Source organism: Malurus melanocephalus, unplaced genomic scaffold (genome assembly GCF_030028575.1).
Source record: "Malurus melanocephalus ecotype Western Australia unplaced genomic scaffold, MMel_1.1 scaffold_561, whole genome shotgun sequence".
NCBI classification, from domain to species: domain Eukaryota; kingdom Metazoa; phylum Chordata; class Aves; order Passeriformes; family Maluridae; genus Malurus; species Malurus melanocephalus.
In genome coordinates, this window is record NW_026623793.1 from 42725 (window position 1) to 67995 (window position 25271).

Here is a 25271-nt window from a genome sequence, read left to right on the forward strand (position 1 = left end):
CCTTCAAGAGAAAGGAAAGCTGAAGCATCCGTGTGGGTTTATTGATGGAGAATTCATCCAATGTATTCTTAATCCAGCATTTTCTTGTTCTCTCCATTCCGTGATGCAACCCATGATGGTTTTCTAACACTGACTTCTCATGCTCTGGGCAGGAGTGGCATGGCAGGAACATGTGTAGGAAAACGCCACCAGGAACAAACTGCAGAAACAAAGGCATTCCACAGGATATTCCCGGTATTCTCTCCTCACTTTGGTGGCCTCTATTCCACAGCTGAGGGTACTGTAGTACAAAAGGTGTTCAACCTCTCTGAAGAAATTTATGAACACCTGTCAGGCTTGAATACWGCAACATTCCTCTTTGGAAAACGAGTAGTATATTCCTTGCCAAAACGACAATRTTCTGGAAAACAGTGTAATGAGGCATCATCTATCCCAATAATACTTTCTGGAACCTTTACTGCATTCCTCCTGAGTCACGTCGATATGCATCACCTTCTGTAATTAATTCCTGGTTGCTTTTGTGTCTCCTTCACCCTCATTCTCTCTCCCTGAATGCAATCACTGTAATGCACCTTTCCAGGCTGACCTCGCATTTCCAGGGAAAGAAAAACATCTCAATGTGGTTGGCAGTGATTTATGATATTCCTCCTACCTTCTACTGCTCATCACTATTGTAGCAAGTGGCTCCTCTGGGTCCTGGCATTTGTCCTGTGCTGCTAATGGAGAGCTGGCTTGGAATCCAATTAACTCTTCCACTGCTGAGATAATTGTGGGTCTGTTAAAAGAGAGGAGCAAACCACGTATTTGTAATGACACCGTTAACTTAGCATGGAAAACGGGGTATGGAATCAAATGGATAGAGAGTAGATTGGACATTAAATTACATATTAACAAAAAAATCCTCCCTGTGAGGGTGGTGAGGCTCTGGTTACCCAGAGAGGCTGCCCCAGCCCTGGACTACCCCAAGGCCAGGTTGGATGGGTCTTGGAGCAAGCAGAGAGTTGGAACGAAATGGGCTTTGAGACCCCTTCCAACCCAAACCATTCCGTGATTCCATGTGTGGTGCTGTGATTTAAAGCCAGAGAGACTGAAGAATGAGCGAGGAACCTAAACCACACAGTGCCCGTGTCCCAGATATGCTCGAGAACCTGCTGGTATCTCGATAGCACTGACCCAGTCCAGGCCTGATAACCGGGGAGAAACCCCTTTTTTCCCCCCTCATAATAACAGGGATTCCTCTCCTCCAAAACGCGATTACTGGCGATGCTGTTTCATCCTGACCACGGGAACCCTGCAATATTTTCCTCTTTYCAAACGCGTGTTGCTGTGAGCCAGCCCCACCTCCCAGGGCCGCGGGGAAAGCCAGCTTTGGGGCGGGATTTTGCCCGGCTGGGACGGTCCCTTGGCAAGGGGCGGGCYGATGTCGCCGATGATGCCGGTGGCGGGGGCGGTGCCGGCGTTCGGGGCGAGCATCGCCCGCCCCTGCGCAGCCATGAGGCTGTGCCGGCCCTTTGTTCCCGGGGGTCCGCGGCCGCCCCTCCCGACCGCCCGGGCGGCCTGACCCGCCGGGAGGGAGCAGGAGCYGTTCCCAGCAGGATGCGATGGGGAACTGCTGGGCGCAGTGGTGCTGCGGGCTGTTCTTCCGGAAGGATCCCGGCCGGATCCAGCGCGGCGGAGGGTGAGCGGGAGCCGGGCTGCCCCTTTCCCCTCCCCGGGGCGGGGAGCTGCCGGGGCCGCCGGCTCCGCCTTCCCGGGTCCCCGAGGGCACGAAGGGGTGACAGGGTGGGGAGGGATGCGGGATCTGGGTGCAGCCGGGGCCCGTTCCCTTCGGGAGCCCCGGCATCCCGAGCGGATGGAGGCGCCGGGAGCCCGCCGGGCTCCGTGCGGTTTGTGCGGTCGGGGCCGATGCACTTCCAGGGTCAGCGGTTCCGTAGCCCTGCCTGCGCTGCTGTTTTTCCGGCAGGAGATGCTTAGAGAGGTTTTTCAGGTCACTTGCCAAAACCCGTGCAGGCGGCCGTGCTTGTGCAAAAGATGGAAAAACACCCGGTTTTCTGCAATGTGATCTCGTCTTCTCTGTGAGTCAGAGGCTGAGACGCTGTTGGGATAAATCAGGAGCAGAATGGTTCAGATGAACTCATATCTATTGCAGAAYGGTTCAGACGAATTCTTATCTCTTGGAAACGTGTAACAACCTGTTTCATTGTACAACAACCGGTTCRTGGAAAAGCGATGTGCAAACAGGAAGTGCTTGGGGTTTTTCCACATACTGACCAGTGTTGGAGACCTACATATCACTTATTTTTGATATATTAGAATAGAAATGGTCCTCATCACATATGCTGAGCGTTGTGCATGATGCAAACTCGTGGCCTCTTACTTCACATCAGCTCTGGCAGGCAATTCTCACCTCCTGAAAGGCCTTCCATTCAAGCTGCTTCTCAGAGAAATGGGTGAGAAACCAGGGCAGTGCATGTAGAGGATACCTGCTTGTATTTTTAGTGCTCCACTAGAGGGGATGTGAAAAACTCCAATGCTGTGACAGCTGCCACTGGAGTATGGGTTTGTTGTGCCCTGAGAAAAGCAGTCGATAGTTGAAAGGTTCTTCCTCCACACGTGTATTTTGCTGAGTCTCCTCTYCCAGGCCAGCCCCCCTTTTTTCAKCAGGCAGGGTAGTGACAGTCCCTGCATGTGATAATCCCATATCAGGCTGTCCTTAGCAGTGAAATAAATTACATTGCCTGCTGTTGTGTTGTTTGATTGTTCAGGTGCTGCACAACCTGCAGTGAAAGTGTTAGGAATCTAAAATGTTCCCAGAACTGCTGGCCTGTGTTTCAGTCCAGATTTGTTTTCCGGGTGTGGTGGTGACACTTCACAGAATATTGAGCCATTGAGATTATTCTCCTTCTGCTAAGCAGGGAATTGTATTAAAACCAAAACTGTGAAATGTATCTTAAAAATCTTGTAAGTTTGCAAGTTAGATTGATACCAAACTGTCCACATTTGGCTATTTCTGGAACACCATAATGTAATAATGTTGCTTATCAACTTAATGATTATTTTAATCACTCAGATCCTTCCCCCCCAGCTTCATTATTTTTAGATGCTCCAAGATTTGACTGTAAGAAATGAACTCCTAATTAAACAAGCATTAAACAAGAGTTTTTATACAAGCTAAGTATAGATTTTTTTAATAAGTATTTTAATATCCTGCAAAATTATAAGCTGCCTTTGCTTGGATTTGTGCCTAATAAATATATATGTATGGAGTATGTATGTATATATATGTATGTAAAGTTAGTCTTTTTAATAGCTTTAGATCTTGGAAGATTAATCTGACAGTCTYTGTAGGTCCTGTGACCTGTCAGCTGAATAATTTTCTCTAGTAGCTGTCCAACCAAAGAKATTCTCACTCAAGTGTGTTTTAGCAAATAATGGAACATCAAAGCTTAAAGGAGAATAATAAAATGTATAAGCTTTTTTATAGGCTGCTGATGCTTCACTTGAAGGTTGGTGTAGGGGTGAAGCTGGTGGGTGTTCTGCTTGTGTCCCTAATGACCTCAAGCTTCCATAGTTCTGGGATTTATGGGCTCAGACTCTGGCACAGAATTAGGTTTGCTGGGACTGAGTCCCTGTTCAGCAAGCAGCTGAAAGAGCAGCTCTTCCTTCCCAGAGCTGTCATTGCTGTTGGGCAGTTTGTGATTACACTCAGGGAGCTTGCACTGCATTTGGTTCACTGTTCAATTCTTGCAGCTAAGCTGACTGCAGCTCGAGTGTTTGGGAAGTTGGACAGAATTTACCTAAACCTGCTGCAGCAAACTGGAATTACACGTCTGTTAACAGCGTAGATAGTCCTGGAACAATTTCCTGTTCCAGTGTTAAATTAGATTCTTAATGGTGCTGGCTCCTACACACCAAATTAGAGAGAAGGGATGGGTAGCAGTGAAATTGCTCTAAATGTTCACACCGATGTCCCAATTATCCTTGCCATGCAGTGCATTTTCAGGTGGCCTTTCCCCTCTGGTTTCACAGCAGTGAATCCACTGGAAACGGTTYTTTAGTGGCAGGAAAGCTTGTGCAACGAGGAACCAGTGGGTTGTGCAACAAGTTGCCAGGGGAGACGTTCCRAAACTGGCTTCCAAGGAAAAATGAGAGGAGATGAAGTACGATACGGTTAAAATAAGTCAGGCTTTGGCTGGTGTGTTGCTTTTATTATTGGCAAAGTAGGTGTTGGTTGCAAGTGCTGARCGATCGTTTGTGCAAGTGCAGAAATCCCTGAGGCCCTGGGTTTACTCCTTGTACCAGTGAGCACTTGCAATTGGAAACCCTGGGTTTTGAAACAGTTCGATGAAATGGATGTTGTACTGAAGAGTGTTTACATTAGAATGTTCTTCTGGATGGTGGCCAAACCTCCTTGGCTGGGTAAAAATGTGCTCGGGTAACTTCATACCGTGCTGGCTTTTGTAAAGGACAGGGCTAACTGTCCTCTATAAAAGCCTTCAAATAAAACAGGAGGATTTCTGGTTAAAGAATTGAGAGAAAAAAMAATTCCATGTATAAAATTAGAGCATGAATTTTTCTTTTTTTTTTTTTGGTAGTTCCAAAGTATTGTCTTGCCCTCTTATTGGATGTTTTTCTCTGAGGCTCAGCATTCTARATGTGCCAAGCTGTTAAAATAAAATGTCTAACACTGATGTTGTACAAGATGCCAGGAAAGAGTTAAGTGCCATGATGAGCAACAGCATTTTCAGAAATTGCCTAGAACAATGTTTTTTTCCAGGAAAAATGTATTAAAAGGAACACAGAACATGCTAAGAGTCTGTAAATGTCAAGTCCAGCATCCTGACTAATTTCATCTCACAAGGGTTTTATTTTTTCCCCAGTTCTACAGAAGATGTTTACATGCTTTTGCCTCTTCCTGCTGTAGTAGTAATGCAGGGCTCAGCTTACTAAGTCAATGTGTTTAATACATTAAGATTTTATGGTTACTTTATACTTAACATATTTTAAAATCTRTTTTAAATTCTTGGGTTCATTTACCTTCTGCTGTGTATTGAAGACTCTTCTGTAGTGTAACTGTAAACTTATTTTTGCAGATCCAAGTATTTTAGAACATGTTCMACAGGAGAACACTACACTATAGAGGTGAGTGCTTACATTTAAGTGATTTTTTTAAAAGTGTGAATAGCTGAATCCTAGCAGTGCCTTTAACACTTGTTGCAGTTTATGAACACTAAAATATTCTGGATTATTCCAGCCCAAATTGATGCTGCACTGAGTGGAAAGAGAGTGGTTCTTACTGCACCTCAGAACATTAATGTGTCTTTTGGAAAGAAGAGAARTATTTGTGGTGATCTGATGCCCATCACCAGAGCATTCCACAGGCTGCTTGTTGCATCTCCTCCCTGCTGCATTGGGGTTTTGCTGCGTGTATAAGTGCAGAGTATTTATTTCTTGATTGCTGGATCAGGAATCAGATTGTACAAAAAGAATCTGATGGGGTTACCGTCTAGTTGGTTGCACTTACAGTCTACATTGTACTTTGTTCACTGCAGAGGTCCTTTCCAAATATAACCCCTTTTTGCCAAGGGTAGTGTAAGGTTAACCAGGAATAACCTGCTTTACTTTCCCCGAGTGAAGTCCTAGAGCAGCCAGATTGCCCCCATTACTGAGGATAACATTAATTATTGTARTTAATGCTTTGGCTGTCGAGAAAGGGGTCACATGGATACAGTGGGGGAGATCTGTTTTGGTGCAGAACTTTGGTTGTGAGAGTGTTCCTGCCATAGAAATATGACAGGGTAAAGGAGGTWTTGTTCTTTCAAATTGTTAGGACAGTGAGGAGTCTTGCTGTAGGTGCTGACCTCTATGTCTGATGGACAGACTACAATTAAAATTACTATAATGAAGACAGTACAGAGAATTTCTATTTCCTTCTTTTTTTTCTGTGACAGTTGAACTTCTGCTGGGTGAGTTTGTACAGTTTGGAATGCTTTGTTTTTTAATTTGGACTCATCTCCTTTTAGGAGAATGTAATGTGTTAGAAAAGAAACATCGGTAAGAAGATACGTCCAACTCTAACAGTTCCTCTGAAAGTAGGGGCTTTCATAAATACTGTTACTGCTAGAATTGGAGTAGTGTTTTTTACAAGATACACAAAATATATAATCCTATTTGCTATATGTCTTTAGTGACTTGTTATATTGAATCGTAAAAATTATTTACCTCTTTTTCTCTGCAGTTTGAGAACCTGGTGGAAAGTGATGAGGTAAGTACTGGGGCAACATGTGAAACGTGCTTGTACAATTCTTAAAAATGCTTCCAAGATCTGACTCTTCTTCTTACTTTAAGCTGAGTTGTAGACTCAAATCATAGGGTTTTTTTTTTAACTTTCAGTTTTCCTTGCTCTAGGAATGAGAATTTAACTCTTTGRATGAAGATCTAAGAGGAAATTATTTTGGGGGAGTATGGGAAGCAACCCAGTAAGGAAGGGTACATTATGGATTTTCGGAATGCAAAAAGAAAAGAGGTGGTGGGGGAAAAAGTGAGTTTGGGAAGACTTAAAGGAGAAATTTGCTCCTGGTATAACTCTTGAATAAGACTCAGCAAGTGCCCTCAATCAGAGAACATAAATAGACCTGAGTTGCTTTGCTGAGGAAAGCTTTGGAAGTGCTCTGTCTTTACAAAAATCAGACTTTTATTTTTATTTATTTCAACAGGGGGAAAGCCCGGGAAGCAGTCACAGGTAAGACTTTTACACTGAGGACCTCTCCTTCCMTCTTCTCTCCCACTGTGAATATTAAACAAAATGAAGTAAAGGAAAAACAAGGAATGAAACCAACTCAGGAATGAAAAAAGGAGATTTAGATGGCAATGATGGTAATAACTCTTCCAGGAGTTCMGTTAGMAGAGATGGKTTTGAAAACACGCTTTCTCTAAAGWTATAAATAATATATATTGTAAGAATGAGGAGAGACAGCATTGTTCTGAGAAAACTGGAGGAACTTTCAGGAGGAGCAGCCCGAAAGCACAGCCTGCTGGACCTGCATTAAAGGAGCAGCCAGGAAAGAGCACACGGATATGGGAAATGCAGCTGAGGACTGTCATGCATGAATAATAGATGGAGCTTTTTTGTGTTTCTCTGTGCTTCCAGACCTCTGACGGAGGAAGAAATTGCAGACCTGAAAGAGAGGCACTACGACTCCATTGCTGAAAAGCAGCGAGTTGTTGATCTCAAGCTTCAGTCAGAGGTAAGTGTTTACTGTGRCAGTATGGATAGCTTTTCTTCCAAAAATGTTAGCATCAGCCGTGGACACCAGGAGATTCCACTCATGTGARCAAAACAATTGGATTTTGTTCATCAGTTAGTGTTTTCTAGTTTACAAGATGCACAAATTCCTTCTTTTYAATAGTCTCTTAGCTGAAAAATCAAATGAATAGGCTGGGTCTCTGATCAGGATCTCTCAAATTTGACCTTTTTTTTAAAATGCAAGACCAAATAAGGAATATTCTTGATTCAACTTTGCTTGTGCTCGGTTTTCTCCACAACTTTTCTTAAGGAAAAATCCACAAAATTTGTTGCTTTCTTTTAGTGTTGCAGCAGTTAATGGAATATGATGTGGAATAGAGTGTAGAACTTGAATGAACTTTTAATCAAGTGCCAATGAATTAGGGGACTGAAAAGATTTAAATCTTTCACTGTGCAGTTCATAATAAAATGCAAAAAGCATTACAGCAAGTCACTAATAATAAATATATATTCAATARTTACCTAAATTTCTTGGGCTRTTTGGTGGGGGGAGGGAAGCTGTTAAATTCAGTTCATGCTTTAGCTGTAGTCGGTTTTATTTTATTTTGATTTGAAGCTGCTTTTCTTTTGTTTTCTTGCACTTAYGGCTTTATTGATAGGAAGATAGATAGGTTCTGCTTTTGTTAACCATTACTGTTTTGTTCATATACAGTTAGCCTTACAAGAGGAGAAGTTAAGACTAGAAGAGGAGGCTTTATATGCTGCACAACGTGAAGCAGCCAGGGCAGCAAAGCAGAAAAAGCTCTTGGAGGTGAGGGGAAAAAGACCCCAATATATATCAGAGCCTCTGTCCCGTTCCCATGTATGCAGACTTCCCTGATATCCTTCCCACCTCAGGAAACCTGACCAGGAAATGGCTTTGGCTTGTAAAGTAGAGCAAGAAGTACAAGATTTGAAAGTACAGCTGCTTGGAACAGCTGAAAATCACYATAATTGTTTCAAACAGCTTCTGTCGCCGAGTATAGATTTTGAATGAGTTATAATTTTAATCTATAATTAGCTTAACACTSTTATATAATGTGTAGAAGTTACTGATCTTAAATGTAAAATGATCTGTGATGGGTTTTGGGTGAAAAAAAAATAAGCACACGTTATGACATCATTTAGATTTGTAAAATGTCCTTTATATATTTATGCACTGTATTGTTCCTTATCTTTGTGGTTTGTGTTGACCCTGCTTTAGAGTTTTCATCTAATTTTTATGTCACTAAATATAACTCTCATTTCACATTTCTCTTTCTCTCTTCTTGCCATTTGGTGTGGGAGGGTTAATTCTTTCTGACCTTTTTGCCTGCCTTTTTTCCTTACCACTTTTGATCTATATAAAGCCAGCAAAAGTGGGCTTTTTTAAAAATGGCATTAACTGTTTTTTGTAGAAGTTCTGTGCAAGAAATGCTATTTTTCTTGTCTTCCAGTATTWTTAATGTGCACGCCTTTTAGTCAGGACCTAAGATAGAAAGGATTATAGGGATTTTAATTTCCTCTTCATGTAAAATTAGTACCACTTATCTCCTTCACAAACACCCTCCTCAAAACCCATAAGGATTATAAGGACTTTAAGGAASCATTTTTTGTTCAGATATGCATCAAGCACTTAGCCCTTCTAGATAAACTGGAAGCTATTTTTGAATGCATCACTCATCTCTCTCCAGTTTGTGGGCACAAATGGGAAAATGGCTTTTTCCTTGGAAGTATGGCCTCCTTTAAAACTCATTTGGCTTGCTGATGTTGCCCTACTAAATGTCAGGGTTTGTACCAGCAGGGGATTTTAATATCTCTGTGTGTCCTGGAACTGGCAGTGCTGGATATTGGGATGTGACCTGGCAAAACAGGGAGATACTCTAAATTGGTATTRTGTGGATATAGGAATCCTAAAAGAAAACCACTGTGTGTGTCAGTAATTGATTTTGACAGGTGTGTTGTCTGTGTTGTGCCAAATTTCTGTCTTCCTCTCTGCGTTCTTAAGTGTTTTCACCTCTAACCACCACAGTGTGATAATTTCTACTTCTCCTACACTGCCCATTTACTCATTTTCAATCTGCAATTATTGTTGTTTAATATCCAAGCCATAAAGTGTGCCAAAAAACAAAACCATCATCATCTTGGGATCGAAAAACACTAGATGCAGTGCAGTTACCTCCCCACACGGAAAGCAAAGAGCAATTCTGAGATGAAGTTGAAGTTGACATTAGCAGTTATTAATATTTCTGGCCTTGCAAGGCACCAAAGCTGTTATTAATATAGATGAAGCACTTAGTGCTGATGGAGACAGCCAGAGGAGATGGCAGTACTGCTTTGCACAGGGATAAAAGGATTTGTAGGGAATATTTATCTTTTAAATGGCAGGGTGGCTGCTCCTGAGCAAAAGAAATCAAACATCACCCAGGTGTTAGTTGTGCACTGAAAATACTTTAAGAAGACAGAAGAAGACCGGTGCAGTCCTGACTGAAACGGTGTCCACATGTTTCTAAAATCTGATGGGTTTTTTTGGGGGGTGCATAAAATAGGATTAAGTGTTGAGAGCTCTGGTTTGAGTGTTCAGCTTTTTCAACAATTCACTTCTCTTGATAGCAACGTAGGCAGCACAGGATTACGCAGAGAGCACATGCTGTTAATAATGGAGAGTTCCAGAGGTAAGACACCCAATTTTATTCATGATAATTGAGACCCCTGACTCTTTGTACTCCTGTTCTTCATTTGGAAAGCGAGGGGGTAGTTTGGATTCATCCTGGTTATCACTGGAGTTATTAGACTGCTGCATACAATGCTAATCCCAGCTACTGATATATATTTACACACACACAAAACCAGTGGTTTATTTTAAGAAGGTGTTTATATGTAAARCTTCAGCTAATATAAAAATATTACTTGGAACCCTCTTTTAAAATCTCAGTAAAAACACACTATTTAAATGGTTTGTAGAGTCTGCCTGTTTCTTCATTAATATTCTTAATTATTTTTATTTATTAAATATTTTATGTATTTACTTATAGTTTAATTCTCTTTATTCCCACCTTCTGTGTTCAGTGGTGGTGGTGTGGAAAACAAACTAAAAAAAAAAAAGTTGGAGAAATTTACAGTGGAATAGTGTTTTAAGGGGGAAAGGAGGAATTTGTGTATGGAAGCACAGTTGGAATAGGAGCTGTGAAAACTGAGGAGGAATTGGCCAGATTTTTTTTGTTTAAAAACAAAATTGGCCAGATTTTAAAAACAAAGGACTGCAGGAGCAGGATTTGAATTCATTACTTTAAAAAAGGAATTGAGAATTAAGGAGATKTTATCTAAAGTGATGAAGAGAGCGGAAGAGTTGTTTTGAAGCCAAACTTAAATTTTAACTGAAAATACCAATAAAAATTGAGCAGAAGCACAGACTGGGAGAGGATGTGATGAACGGGAACAGAAAGGTATTTTGCAGATGATTTTATAAAGAATTTTGCTCAAGGTGTATGTGCTTTGTAGCACAGAGCTGGGGGGTATGTGGATTAACATCTTTTTGATGGCATTCTTGGAGGTTTATAAAACTAAAATTTGTGCATTGTTCTTACAGCTCTGTGGCAGAGGAAGATCTCGATCCTTTYCTAAGGAATACAAAATTCCAGTATGAAGCTTTCCGAAGTAGCAGTAAGTCTGCCTTTYCTTATTCACCTCTTTAAATGTTAARGGAMAGAGGAGCACAGAGGCTGCTGCTTTTTCTAGATAAACAGATTATTTATATTTTTATACACAAATATAAAATGTGTATCTRTACAGTTACATGTATCTGTAATTAAAACATCTGATAGTTTTTTTTAATCTGGCAGATAGAAGTGGAAAGCCAGACCCTGTACTGAACACACAGATGTGTGTTTATTGCTTTCTTTAATCATCCCTTGGCAAAGTAATTAGAATCATAATAATGGGTAATTTTTTTTCCTAATGAAGTGCAAAAGGGAATTTGGCTGCCTGTACTTGAACATTTGCCCAACAGTKTAGAGGAAAACAATTTTATCTGTAAATTTTGATGACACTACGTAATAATCACTAAGTTGGGGGACTGATGGTAATTTTTGGAAAATACTGTGAGTAGTTTAGTTTTTTGGGGAGGAGAGCGTTGATTTTGAGGGTTTTTTTTACAAGTCTTCATACAAGTTCAGCTTACAGCTTATTCAATTCCTTTCTAGTTCTAATTAGGCAATTTCTTAGTAATACTGACTATTAATAAGCTACTGATGACTCTTTGAAGTGATGAAGTGCCTTTTCCAGTATTCTTGAAGTTTAAAGGGCCACCAAGCACAATGAAAGCTTAATTTAAAAGTTTACTTTTGCATACYGAGCCTGAAATTCAAGTACATTTACGAATTCAAAATACATTMTGGGTTTTTTTAAACAGGGCTTTCWTCTGATGCCACRGTGCTGACGCCCAACACRGAGAGCAGTTGTGACTTGATGACCAAAACCAAATCAGTGAGTGGGAATGATGACAGCACCTCCTTRGATTTAGAGTGGGAAGATGAAGAAGGTATTTATCCTGCATTTCAGTTTCACACTGAACTTACAATCTGACAATTTGAACTATGTTCATTGTAAATGTATCATTTTTTAAAGGAAAGGTGATTCAAAACTTTTTTTCTGATGGAATTTCTGACAAGTTTATGGTGATTAAAATGAAAATTACTTGATAAATGTGGAGATAATCCTAATAAATGAATTAATTTATTTGGATACTCCAGTAAATGTTTTTCCCTGCATTTTTGGGAGCTGACTTGTAAACTCCCAGCAAAARTAATGGTGAAGAAATGCTGCCCTCTCGTGAGCCAGGAGCAGAAGGAAGAGCTTGTTCTTCCTTTTMAAGTGTGGAAGTTGGTCAGGAGTCTGATTTAAGGATTTTGGGAAAACCCCTTATTACTTTTACTGTACTGGGAACTTAGACCTGCATTCCAGGGAATATCTCAGCTATCCACATCACTGCTGCTGTTTGTTACAGACATTTTCTGGTTTATTTACTAAAGCTGCAAAAGCTCTTATAAGTTTAATGTTTTAAACTTAGAAGTTTATCCAAAATGTTGAGACCTTGACTATTGAAATCACAAAAAACAAGCAAGGSTTTCTTTTAGCCAATGCGTAGTTGATTTTTTTCCTCCCACAAGGAAGTCTGTAAGTACTGATAAAATCTGGGATGTCTTTGGGCAGTTTTCAGAACCTTATTTTGTGTGGAATTAAATATCACTTTCCAAATGGATGACCTTTCCTAGATCAATGAATCCAGCATCTGTCCAAATTTTAGCTTTGTTTCTTCTAACAGAAACATAAAAATTAGATGAAAACTCACARCGACGTGTTTCTCATAAACATGTTTGAAATCCCAGGCATGAACAGGATGATTCCAATGAGGGAACGCTCCAAAACAGAGGAGGACATCCTGCGGGCAGCGCTGAAATTCAACAACAGGAAGACAGGGAGCCACCCAGCCTCAGCTTCTGACGATTCCAACGGGCTGGAGTGGGAGAATGACTTTGTCAGCGCCGAGATGGATGACAATGGAAACTCCGAGTACGCCGGTTTCGTCAATCCCGTGCTGGAATTGTCGGCCTCGGATGTCAGGCTGTCGGATTGTGACCACCAGGACAGATAGTGACGCTGTCTGCATGGCCCCTGCTTGTGACCAAATGCTGGAAAGGGAAATGGAATGTACAAAGCCAACTTGCTCTTTTGTAACCTGCTTCCCTTTTTCTTACACACGGATCGGCGAGGAATGGGAATGACTTGCTATCTGAATGAATTCAGAACTAAGTGCAATTTTATCATCTACCTTCTCCACTTTTGTGAAAACTGGGATGATTCTATTGTGTATATTTCTGGATATCTGGATTTAATATAAAATTATCTGCACTAATTGAAGCTTCATAGCTTGACTTATCTATAACTTGCCTTTTTTCTGGATGATGTTTCTATTGATTTTGTTTTGAGAGTCATCATTGGCCTAATATTTATCTCAGAAACAGTCTTATATAATTTATTTAATACTTGAATATAGAAAAATAACTCTTAAAATATTTTTATTTCCAGTCTGTGCTTTTTGACTTGCTCTTCAGCTGTTTAGAGGGTGTAAAAGTAAGAGCTTCAAAACAAATTTGACACATGGTAAATTGCAGATTTTCCCTGTCTAGCTTAAAGTCTTCCTAGCCTTGTGTTGTCCTTTTTCCATTTATTTTTTWAATCACTTTATGCTAAGCACGGTTAACCTCAATGAACATAGTAAAAATCATCAGGTTAGGTGAGTTATTGTCTTGTATAATATGCCCGATTTAGTGTGTGCTAGATAGAAGAACAGAAATAAAATAAAATATAAATTCTCTATGTGTCAATAAAACAGGAATTTTAACCAGTGCAGAACTGGGAGGACCAAAGTCTTGTTTTCCTAGCCCCCCCTGAACAGACCAACTTCTGTTGCTACGTGGTCCTTAAAATTCTTTAGCTGTGGAAAATTTATAATTTAAATGGACCAGAACAATTATGGAAAAGCAACATTCTGTGAGCAAACCGGGAGGGATGATGGCTCTGCTGTTGGGGTGGGAAGAACAAGAACCTAAAGACTGAATTTCTGTATCTGCATTTTGAAAAGAAAGAAGAGAAATCCATGTTTTTAACAATGTGTTTAAGTGCTGTACCTTTCCTGTGCCTCTGAGGTGGATGATTAATCCTGCTAGTACGGGCTGAAATCCAAGGAGGTGTTCAGTGACTGCACCACTGGTGTCTGTGCTGTGTGGTCTCCCCCAGTATTCCAGTAAATCATACTTTTTAACWAAAGAGAAACTGCAAAATACTTGCAGATCTCAAGCTTTCCCCAAAGTTCCAAAGTAAAGCCATTCTACTCATTATTTTATGTAGCTGTCTCATTTTTCCATTGAAAAAGGGTGACAGGGTTTAACTTTGTTTTGGAGTRAAAGGAACATGTTGTGATTAAGTAATAAAGCTGTACTGTCATCATCATTAGAACTAAATTTGTTGGTGCAAAAGTTGAAACTATTTGGAATATTTGAGACATTCCAGTGTGGGTAAGGAACAACAATACTGCACACCAGGATTAAATATGTAAAAATAACCTGGGAGAACAGTTAAATCCTGCTGATAACATTCCATCTCTTAATTTCAGTTGTAGCTATGTCACTGAAAATATTTTAATGCCATTATTTATGTTTGCAATACTTGTAATGAGCTTTAAAGATTTGTACACATTAAATGTGTATTTTGGGTTTGGCCTAAGCTACTGCTGTGTGACTTCTCCTGGACATTTCTTTGTACAATATATTCCTGYAGGAAGGAAGGCAGCTTCCTCAACATGTAAATAACGTGTTTTTTACCTGCTGACACTGTCACCTCCCCTGCACTGGTCACTATGTTCCCTGGRCAGTGAACATGAGGTGACCTTGTCCTGACCATGCCTTGAGGAAGTCAATTAGCTGATAGTCCTGCCCTTGGGATGAACAAGCACTTAGGAAAAAGGAGGCTGACTCCAGCTTTTTCTGTGATGGGCATATTCTGTAGCCATGGTTAATAATAACATTTGCAGTGCTCAGTGCACCGYGCTGAGTGACTTTGAAGTGATGCTCCATACTTGTGGATATTTAACAAACGGAGAGATTCTATAAACAGCTCATGTGAAACAATTCAAGGGTACTGTAAAATGCATATCTGTACAAATTTAAAAGTCATTAAAATTTTCAGCAAGTCTTACRTTTTGGCAGTGTTGTATCTGTTGCTGGGTTTGTGGCAGCCGTGTCAGAGTCCTGCTGAATCCCAGGGTCCCTTCTGGAGACCTGATGCCTTGGAAGGAAAGCCTTAAACAAGCTGAACTAACAGAGAACCTGAGGAATTTGGAGCATGGAGCCCTTCTCCCATTAGAAATGAGCAGCTGTACTCTCATACTTCAAAAGTAAATTAACCTTTCCTGTGTAAATTAACTTCTGCTGGGTGATCAACGTAGAGGTAGGAGGCGATTCATTTTTTAATGTGTATTTTAGACGGTCAATTCTTACCTCAGGTAAATAGAGTTGTAGAAATGATTGTTTGGAAACCACAGCTTAGTTCCAAGAAAACATGGCAACAAAGTAATTTTGTCAAGGATGAGATGAATAGATAAATCCTACATAAGCCTGTGTTTGTTTCATTGCCTCTCCCATGCCTTTCTCTCGCTTGTGGTTGGTTGCTTTAATTTCAGCTGTTCCTCCCCTTGGTTATAATTATGGTTTTCTTGGAATGATTAATGCTGAAATGCATCCTAATGTTTAGGGGTGCTAAAAGATGGGTAACTCCTATGTATGGTCTGATTCTTTCCAGTGTGTCTTTCAAGCAAACTAAAATACTTGACCAAAAAAAAAAAAAAGCCAAGTGCCAGTGAAAAGCTGAGACCCTGACAAAGAAAACCTTCACTGAAACAACCCGAGAAATGTTTAAAAGACAAGAAAATTAATAACCCTTTGGGTTATTAATAGAAAATAGAGATAGAAAAGTTTCTAGTTTTTAAGTCAATTATTACCTTGGAGCAATGGCACTTTTGGAAAGCCCAGAACAGTGCCAGTGACAATTGCTTACCTGGATGGTCCTGGAAATAATTTTATTCACCAAAAATTCTTTTACATTGCAGTTGTGTAAGGCAGCAAATCCTTACTAGGCAGCCAAACTATTTTATTACAAAATTTATCTGTATTTTTATAGACCATGATCATTGATGCTACATGTTTGTCTACATCACAAGCAAAAGCAGTTAATTTGCAAWATATATATGTTAATTAAATAAGTAAAAAAAAACGACAGAACCAAACCCTCCTCTGAAGTTAATGAAAACATAAAAGGACTCGGATGACCAAGTGTTTCTAAGTTGCAAAATCTGTGAAGCTGCAACGTAGGCTTGGAAATACTGACTGGAATTTCRTGTCAAAAGCAAAGCACAAAAGTATAACATGCAACAAGACATTGTGTGGCTACTTGGCTGGGACAAAACCCTGCTGTGCATGCTCTGTGTTAATGCCTGTTAAATACCCCCTCAAAGCACGTGGCCAGGGTTCTGGGATTGAACCTGCTGCTGTGGATTTGAGGYTCTGTCTCCCACACATTTCTGGGCATCAGTGAGCACTCATACCTTGGTGAAGGCAGCAGCAGGAATGTGGGACAATGTTCTGTGCTGAAAACACAAAGTAAGAAGACTGATGTGCAGCAGTCAGTGAGCACCACCAAGAGCACAGGACTGAGGTGACAGCCTTCTGTGTTGGAAGATGTGCGGGCTAAAAACCTAATCCAGCCTCCTTCTCCYCATTAGTACAGCTCATTTTCATCAATCTCTGTGGGACTTTTGTCTTGGGACAGAAAAAGGTTAGTGGAAATGCCATTCTCGGGTATAGGCTTCAAGGATGGCAGGGATGGCAGGCATCTTTCTTGTGAGATTGGTGCTTCAGCCAAATGCAAGTGAGTCTCAAAATAATCCATGGACTCCCCTTCTTGAATCTCAGCTAAGATCTGGTAATCCCCAAAACAAATGATGCACTTCCAGGGCAGGTCGGTTTTGTTCAAGTAACCCAGTTCTGTTTGGTTGACAGTCAGTTTTGTTTTCTTGCTCAAGTTCTTTATCTCAAAACAAKATTCCGAGGTGTGGAGTTTCCTGTAGAACTGCAGGGAGAACTGGATCCGGGASACACGAGTGTCCAACAAGTTGTAGTTGCAGATGTTGGGGTCACGGCCGAACTTGGCTGTTTCATCCGCCCTGACCTGCTCACGCTTACAGAAATTCAGGCAGCGGAACATCAACTTCTCATCCTGGCAAGGGTGGTAAAAGGTCAGGTGGAGGCACGTCACTGTTTCTTCTGTTTCGGCTTCCTCGAAAGAGGTCATGGTGAAAAGAGTCTTCAGAATGAGAAAATGGTAAAATCACAGCATGGAATCACTGTGGAAYCAAACAAAATTGTTTCAGTGTGGCATTAAAATACTTCCTGTGCTTCTGTGCACTCACTGTACAGAGCTTCTAGATAACTGGCTGACAATAAATGTGATGAAAGCACTGGAGCACAGAAGTGGGAGTTCAGAAGCCACGACTGACCATTGCTGCCAACAAGCTCTTCACGAGGATCGCACAGGCTTTGCAAGAATTGTGTCATTTAGCAGCAAGATTGACTYGAWGGACTTAAAATGGAGCAATAAATGRTGCTGCCYRGGCCTGTGTGCTCTGCTCTTGGTGTGAATAGAAGGTATCAAATGGCTTTTACTAACAGTCTGTCTGTAGGCAGAGATAATTCAAATAWATGTAAAGCATTCCTTTAGCTCTTGGGTTGGAACTGACCTCTTGCATRGAAAAAGTGTTCAGAAGCGACTGCTGCGAAAGCATAAAAAATGAAAGCAAAAGCTGGACTACCCACGAGACCTAAGAGGAACTGCCACCAACTCCAGCTATTTCCCCAYTGTCTGTTGGAAAATCCCAGCTCTCTGCTGCTGCAGAAGTGTTAAAGCTAAATGGCTTTTCTTGGGTTTGGTGGTTTTGTGTTGCTTTTTAAGTTTCTCACATGCAGCAAAGAGACCACACACTTATAACTAAATTCTATTCCAAAGCCTGAGGGGATGCAGTGCATCCTAATAAAATCTGAGACAGCTCAGGAAAAACTCTGTCACCTGGCTCTCTAAATGTCATCTTGGCCAGTGTCTTCTGCACTGAAACTGAGTGCAGAGAAAGAAAAGTCTTGCCACTTAAAAGCAGAAACCAGCAAATGAGTTCCCAGTTACTCASCAGAGAAACATGTGAACAGCCATTTAACTGGTATCATACAGTGCAGATGTTTGTCATGTTTCTCCATCCAGATTGCAGTAAGTTCCCAACGTGTCTCACACAGATCTGGAGCTCACCAGCTCCATTCAKAACTTTTGAGTAGGTGAATCATCACTGCAATTAAGTGATGATTGTGCTTTGTGATGATGGAGTTGACTTGTGTTTTTTAAAGCTCATTTACACGGCTGTATATAAACACCAAGCACAGTGAGTGGTGGTGTATTAGTGCATTATTGTCTAGGTGAAACCTCTAAAGTGCTTCCTTTGCACCTTTAACCCAAAGCCAGCAGCAGTTCTGACACAGCTCAGCAACYTCAGCTTGGTTTCTGAAGTAGGCTGCAACAGCACAGATGATRAGTGAAACACAGAATTTCCAGCACAGCTCACTTTAAAACACGCTAKGAAACATCATCTGTGCTGTTGGCAGGAATACAGAGAGAACAACCTGATAGCAGCTTATTCCTTTGCCATCTGTGAAACAAGCTGTGGTGGCATCATTATCAATCCCTCCTCCCTGTAGATTCCTCAGCTCTGGGGCGCTGGAAGCAGYTCTGTGGTGGATTGTGCCCGTGTCTCGTTCTGCCCTTCCCCTTGCACCAGTGAGGGGATATTACATGAGGTCATCTTTGGTGAAGGGGAAATCCACTGAGTACTTTCACTTAGCTCGCAGACCGCCTCASAGAGACGCTTTTCTGTTTCGAGACTTCAGTTTACATTTGTGAATTTTACAAATAGCTACACTTAGTAATGAACAAAGAACAGCCACCCATTGCCTCGGCAGCAGCCCCTGATGAACCTGGACCTCGGCAGCTCCCACAGACCCCGATTCAGATCCATGATCGCCTCAGGCAGCCCCAGTACTGCTGCCCAGTCCTGCCTTAAGGGTTTATCGAGGTTTAACACATTGAACAATATTTCACGTAAACGCTAAAGGAGTTTCTACTTACTAGAGCGTATTGGTCAGGAGAAGGAAACTTTCTGCAGTTAAATCCAGACTTCTCCCGCAGCTCTGAGGCAGCCCCTGCCCGGCTGGTTTACAGGGGYCAAACCCACCGTGATCTCACCTCATCCTCTCCCGTGGCGAGTGTCATTATCCCCACATCCCGAGGCAGAAGGACGAGCAGTACTAAGAASATGGGGTCCGAACCCGGCTCCACCTCTCTGCGCCACCTCCCACCCCACAGCACGGCGAGCCCGCCAGCTCCCTGGGCACTGCCCGGTGATCTATCCCGTTCCCTTCCTTCCCCTCACGGCCGCCTCCTCACCTGCCGGGAGCGGGGCTCCGGCGGCTCCTCACTCCCGGTAATTCCTCCGGTGATTCCTCCGGTGATTCCTCCCAGAGCCGGCGGGAAGCGCTGAGGCGGGAAGCTCTGAGGCGCTGAGGCGGGCGGAGCTGAGGCGGGACGAGCTGAGGGCACCGCCGCGCCGGAAATAGAACTTTCTTTAAAATAAAGGGTGAAAAAATAGTTAAATGATGTATTACACCCAATAACCCGAAAGAAATCGCCGCAGCTTTCTCCGGGGTTTACGTGTTGACAGCCGTGTCAGAGATCTGATCCACAGGTTCATGGGCTCAGGTATCAGAAAAAATAATTTCAGTTTTACCCCTCCAAATGAGGCGTTTGAGGATTAAAACGCCTTAGTAAGCGGCACACTATAAGCACGGCAGGGATCTGATGCCGTTCTTAAACTGGTTATTTTAAAATATTTGGTTGTTTACTTTAAGCAACCGCAGTTCAGCTTCATTGCACCGCCTTTGGGAAATAACCTAATCTTTCCCTGGCTGATGGTCTMAACTGATCTGCAAAGTTTCGCTTTTTCTTTCTTTTTTTTTTTTTTCCCCCCCTTTACAATCCTGAGGCAGCCTTGGATTTTTCCTTATCCAGYGGCTTGGTTTTTCATAGAAATCTGTATTACTCGCCAGCATAGAATAAGTGGCAAAGGAATTTTTTTCTTTCTTTTCACTCCAGATCCCAAATGTCCTCTCTTACCTGTGCCCGCACCGTGTTGAGACTGGCAAGTACTGAGGGTTTGGTTGTTTTGGCACGGGTGGTGAAATAACTCTGTTGGTTCATATAAGCTGTTTCCCACTTGTGGTTCTTTCTATATCTTCAACAAACAGGTGAATGACTCGTGGGTTGATAAGTTCCTTTGTAGTTCGTGAGGAAAAACTTTTATCTGTATGCAGTCCAATATATCTGTTCCATGGGCTCTTCTCCCTGACATCCGGGAAAAACAAAAAAAAAAAGGATTAAACTCTGTTTTGCAAGAGATCGTGTTGAAAAGCAGAGAAGGAAAACAGATTATTCCAACTTTCTCCCACAGATGAATGTGTTTTCTACAGTAGTCAGGGCTGGGCCTGTGTGCTCACACACACAAGAAAAAAAAAAAAAAGTACTTTATTGCCTTCCGGAAAAACCAGAGTTGTGCAATCTTGCTATTTATTGCATCTGCTGATGGTTATAATTCCTGTCAACCCTTTGTTTCTGGAAACAGCCTGATTCCCAGGTCATGAGAGAACTTTTCTGATAGGATTATTTTGATACTTGTACTTATTGAGGTATGTAAGGACCTTTCCTTTTTCTCGTGGGATTGTGTAACATCAAATAAGCTGCATATTCCTTATTGTTTTATGGTTTAAGTATAGCTCTGTGTGATTTTGTACAGGGGAGGGCAGGAACTGGATTTGCTACTTCTTTCTTCCGTAAGTCTCTAACCASTTGAAATGCTGCCAGCTTCAGGAAAACAACTCCAGGTTTGCCCTTTGTGAGGGAAAAAAAAAAATTGTAGGCACTCTGTGCCTGTGGGGTTTTTAGGTGATCTTCCTGCTTAAATTGTTCAGTGCTGTAGTTAGTTCATTCCAGTATTACAGTAACTTCTCTTTTTTAGTTGAATTTTTTTTGGTCGAAARCGAAACTGCAAGTAAATCTGTTGTTTGGGCTAATTTAATATTTGTAATGCCTAGGCTGGGAAACGGAGGTGATTTTGGTGTGACAGTGCATTGTTTTTCTGACAACTGATTCCTGTAACACCAGAGCCTAAACATGCAATTCTGGAAGAAATGAAACAATTTTAGGGGTTTTTACATTACTTTCAGTCATAACTGACTTAGAAAATATGAGTCAGTGAGGGRAAATAAGTTTCTTTCTCTTTCTGCGACGTTCATGGTAGGTCAGAATGGTTGGAGAAAGTACAGACTCTTAATGATCTGTTACTGGTCATGAGCTGGGAATGCTGTGATGACATTTCTTGGACACTTGGGGAAAATCTCATTTATAGTTCTGCCTCTGTTACTGCATAAAAGCCTTTCTGTGGACATTGGAGACCAGCAGCAGTCCAGACCAGTCTGAAACTTTCTGTTTGTCTCTGCTGTTTACATTAACATGAGGAAAGTACCCTCACCCTGCTGAATCAACAGCAAGTGTGGCCTGATTTTCGCAGTGCTGAGATTCCCACAGTTCTGTCCTTGCCTGCCAAGGTCAGATTTTACACCTGGTTATCAACAGCAAAAGCTCAGGTTTGCCAGTGGGTGCAGGTGTAAAGGGTGACAACAGCTGTAAATGTTGTGTGTGTGCAATTCCCGTGGTTTGTTGGTTATCAGGGTTCCCACTCACTGGCAAACAAACCACCAGCTTTTGTGSTTTCATCAGGTGAATATGAGAGCAGAAGCTGTGGCCTGGTGACACCTCTTATGCCAAGCATTGCAGTGAGTTTAAAKTGCATCAGGGGTTGATTTTGAGGCAGAAATCTGCAAAATGGTGCTTTTCTGCAGGGCTGGCTCTGGGCACAAGGGGACACTGAGCTATGSGCTCATGTTTCGTGTCACCCATGTGACAGATGTGACATGGTGAGCTCAGCAGAAAGCCCAAGAAGGGYGCACAGGTGAGTATTTGTCCCTCACCAGCCCTTCCATATTCCAGGCGTGTCTCCCCAGGCACATGAGCCCTGTTTGTTAACCTTTACAGCATTTAATGCCTCACTCGTGTCTTGTCACCTGTCATGGGCACGATGCTGCTGTACCCGCCCTGTCYCAGGGTGTGCTCTCCCGGGACAGCAAAGGGGTGACCTGAAATCGTCCTTCAGGGACGCTCGGAGTCACTGAGGAGGAGGTGAGTGAGAGCTAATTGATTTAGAGCCATAAAACCCAAAAGCTGCTATACAGCTTTTTCTCATCCTAAACCACCTGAGCACTCAGCGCCCAGGAGCAGGAGCCATTAGATGGCAGTGTGTGACCAGACATTGGAAGACATTTCTTATGGGACATTTTTGTGTTTTGTGGGTGTTAGTTGTTGGTTTGTGGGTTGTTGGTTTTTGTTTTGTTTTTTTTTTTTTTTTCCTTTTTTTTTTTTTTTTTTTAATCATAAATTTAATTTTGTTGTTGCAAGAACTTTTGAGGTACTTGTAAATTAATGGTAATAATGGCAGTGGTTATTCCAAGATTTGGGAAAGGCCTAATAGAGTGTGCAGCAACCTGTGAAGTTCTGCAGTGAGTTGTTGCTACTGCACAGTGACCAAGTGCTTTATGTTCAAAGAGAAAAAAAATAGGCCTTTCTCAGGGACAGGTGTACTGCAAAGATATCCCAGTGTGTTCCACTGGGTGTCACTGTGAGAGGGAAGAGAGAGGCATGGAGAGGATTTGTGTTCGCTGAACTTTTAGCTCCCCGTGCCCAAAACAGCTCCACTCCATAAGCAGAGAGGAGATATTCCAAAGGAGGGAGAGTGGATACGGTTCCCTCTGTTTATTTCTTTCTTTGCTCCTTGTTTACTCAGGAGAGAGAACTCTTGCATTTATCTTTTCACCTCACCTGACCTGAATTAAACTGCTGAGGAATCTCACCTTGGCTRCTTAAGAGAACTGTTCCTTACAACATGGACTTTGTTTATGTCACTTTCCAAGTTCTTATTTTCCTTCTACATCATGATCTGCCCTTGGTCCTCCCTAGGAGTCTCTCTGGCTTCTCCTTTTCTCTTCCTTCTTGCCTGCCTGCTATCTCAGTTCCTCTTCCCTCTTCCTGCTCCTCTTGCTTTCTGCTGTTCTTCCCTCTCACCATCCTCCTGATTGTTTTTCCTACTCCCTCTGTYGCTCCTTCCACCTTTTGTTTGTTTTTTCTCTGGATTCTTTCTCCCTCTGCCTGGATTCTCTCTTAATGAAGATAATGAAGAACTGCAAAAGAAAAAATTATTTGTGTAGCTATTTTGATGGGGAGGAGGTTGAACATTGTCTTCACCAGGCCCCACATTTTACTGTGGAGGGCGAATCTACTCTCTCTGCTTTGAAACCATTCAGACAGATACTTCCATGTGTACAGTGCAGGCTGAGCAGAGGGAACCCTTCCAGTTCTCTTCATTGAACAAAGAAAGTAACTGTGAAYAGTTAAAGCTGATATAAGATGTATTTTGCTGATACGTAGTAGGAGCAGAGATTATAGTGAGCTTTTTGTTGTTTTGGGAATTTTTTTCCTATAAATTTGTATTGATGTGAAGGTGTTGAAGATTCCACATTGTGTGGCCATAAAAACACAACTCCATTATCCCAGTTTATAGCATTTAAGGGCACCCAGCAGTGTGTGATGCAGCCTTGGAGGTACATACATGAGCATTTCTCTGTTTTTTTCTTTCAAGATAGACATGTCTGTGTCCCAGACTACTCAGGCAGCTTCCTTCCTACTCGGGAAAGCAGGTGCCTGGTTCATCTTCACCTTTGCTTGTTCTGGAAGCCCTCTCTTGGAGCAGTTGCTGTTTGTGGAGGTTTAGGAAAAAAAAAGATTTTTATAACTGTAGGCACATAAATTGGCACTGAGGGGTGGTGAAGGCAGCCAGGTGTCCCTTCCATCTTTGCAGCCCYTTGCCTGAGACTCCAGTCTGTCCCTGACAGAAACTCCTGGTGGGGGGAACAGTAGGATTTCACAGCACAGGGAGCATCAATTTATGKCTCTGTGTATGGTCTCACAAGGGAACACTGTTCAATAGGCTTCAAAGTGATTCAGCCCTGGCATAACCGTGGCTGTGGCCACATGTAATATAGCCTGTAGCTCTTTAAAGAGGATTAGCCTTAGATCAGGGACAGCATTCATTGCTGGATTTCATGTAAAGTAGAATATGCTAATGAAATGGAAATGTCTACTGCAAACATTGCATAATATTGGGAACCTCAAAATTGAGCATTGTGTCTTGATATCTCTGCTGGAAGCCAAACTTTCATAYTGTCGTTGTTATTTTGAGAAAAAATGAGGTTTGTAATGTCACCACAAGCTTTTTATAATAAATCAAGATGTAGTTTGCAGTTTTACAAGCAATGTTAAAAAGATAGCCATGAGCATTTGAAGGTAACTTTTCAGATATTGTTGAATGCTTTAATGATGTCGTAGTTCTTCAACAGAGACAAAACCCACCACGTCTTAAAATATCTTCATTTGGGTTTTGTGCAGCAGGCATAGGCTTTGTTTCATCCTGTGTTCTCTCCCCATCTGCCCATGCATTGCTTTAAACAGCATTTTTGGGTTTGCAGGAGTTTCACCATCAGTCCTTCAGAGACACGGTGTTTCTGACGTGCATTTTTGAGCCATTTCACCTTTTTAGGGCACCTTCTGCCTGTCCATCTGCCTCCACTGTCAGTCCAGTAAGGCTTCGTTTGGCTCCTCTATTTCACTTTTTTCGAGTCCTCAGAGTTCTTGAGGTTTAATATTGTACAGGTTGAAAAAAAGCTCCCAAACTTCAAGCTGCCCCACGATTCCACGTCGTAGCCTGTCAAAAAACCCATTCTCCCTGAATTTTTAAGCTCCACAGAAAATTTCTGAAGCTGCCTCACTGCCTGCTTTGGAAGTGTTCAGACCCGCTCCGGGTGCTTCCCTCCTCACACAAGGAATTCCTGCCAGCTCCAACTCACCAGCCCGGCCATGTGTGTCCATCGCACAGGGCTCGGTGCTCACTGACACCAAATATAAAACAGTGATGGACATTAAATACCCCGATGGGCCCTTTTGCCTTTGTGCACTTCAAGTGCCTCATCCCAGCCTGCTGGGGCATAAAAGTGCAAAGAAAGCCTTTGGGAAGAGAGTCCTTCTGGCTGCACTTCCAAAACGTGAGCTTTCATTGCTTAGCAGTTTTTTCTTTCCGTGCAGCTACATATCTCAGGATTTTGTTGTTTTGGGATTTATTTTCTAAGGTTTTTGTGTT

At 41.9% G+C, this 25271-nt stretch overlaps 3 protein-coding genes across 6 annotated transcripts in view; 2 read left to right on the forward strand and 1 right to left on the reverse strand.

The window, feature by feature from the left end:
• The first annotated feature begins 1427 nt into the window (after positions 1-1427).
• AP1AR (adaptor related protein complex 1 associated regulatory protein) lies at positions 1428-15033 on the forward strand. 2 transcript variants are annotated; one of them, XM_057382270.1, is made up of 10 exons: positions 1429-1678; positions 5094-5142; positions 6239-6265; positions 6717-6742; positions 7151-7247; positions 7959-8057; positions 9878-9939; positions 10854-10927; positions 11676-11804; positions 12652-15033. In XM_057382270.1, the coding sequence occupies exons 1-10, from the start codon at positions 1602-1604 to the stop codon at positions 12915-12917; spliced, it is 906 nt and encodes a 301-aa protein (XP_057238253.1). In that variant the 5' UTR covers positions 1429-1601; the 3' UTR covers positions 12918-15033. The 2 variants fall into 2 exon arrangements, with proteins under 2 accessions (XP_057238254.1, XP_057238253.1); XM_057382271.1 differs by lacking the exon at positions 7959-8057 and having other exon boundaries at positions 1428-1678.
• Positions 15034-15664: 631 nt separating this feature from the next.
• On the reverse strand, positions 15665-20453 carry TIFA (TRAF interacting protein with forkhead associated domain). 3 transcript variants are annotated; one of them, XM_057382267.1, is made up of 3 exons: positions 20087-20453; positions 19361-19532; positions 15665-17222 (listed from the first exon to the last, which is right to left on the reverse strand). In XM_057382267.1, the coding sequence occupies exon 3, from the start codon at positions 17168-17170 to the stop codon at positions 16598-16600; it is 573 nt and encodes a 190-aa protein (XP_057238250.1). In that variant the 5' UTR covers positions 17171-17222; positions 19361-19532; positions 20087-20453; the 3' UTR covers positions 15665-16597. The 3 variants fall into 3 exon arrangements, with proteins under 3 accessions (XP_057238250.1, XP_057238249.1, XP_057238252.1); XM_057382266.1 differs by having other exon boundaries at positions 19361-19536; XM_057382269.1 differs by lacking the exons at positions 19361-19532; positions 20087-20453 and adding an exon at positions 19043-19210.
• A 113-nt stretch (positions 20454-20566) lies between these two features.
• The window catches only part of ALPK1 (alpha kinase 1), a 32295-nt gene continuing 27590 nt past the window's right edge, over positions 20567-25271 (forward strand). Inside the window, exon 1 of the mRNA XM_057382285.1 lies at positions 20567-20655. The gene's annotated coding sequence lies outside the window, so the exon portion shown is untranslated. The remainder of the gene's footprint in view (positions 20656-25271) is intronic.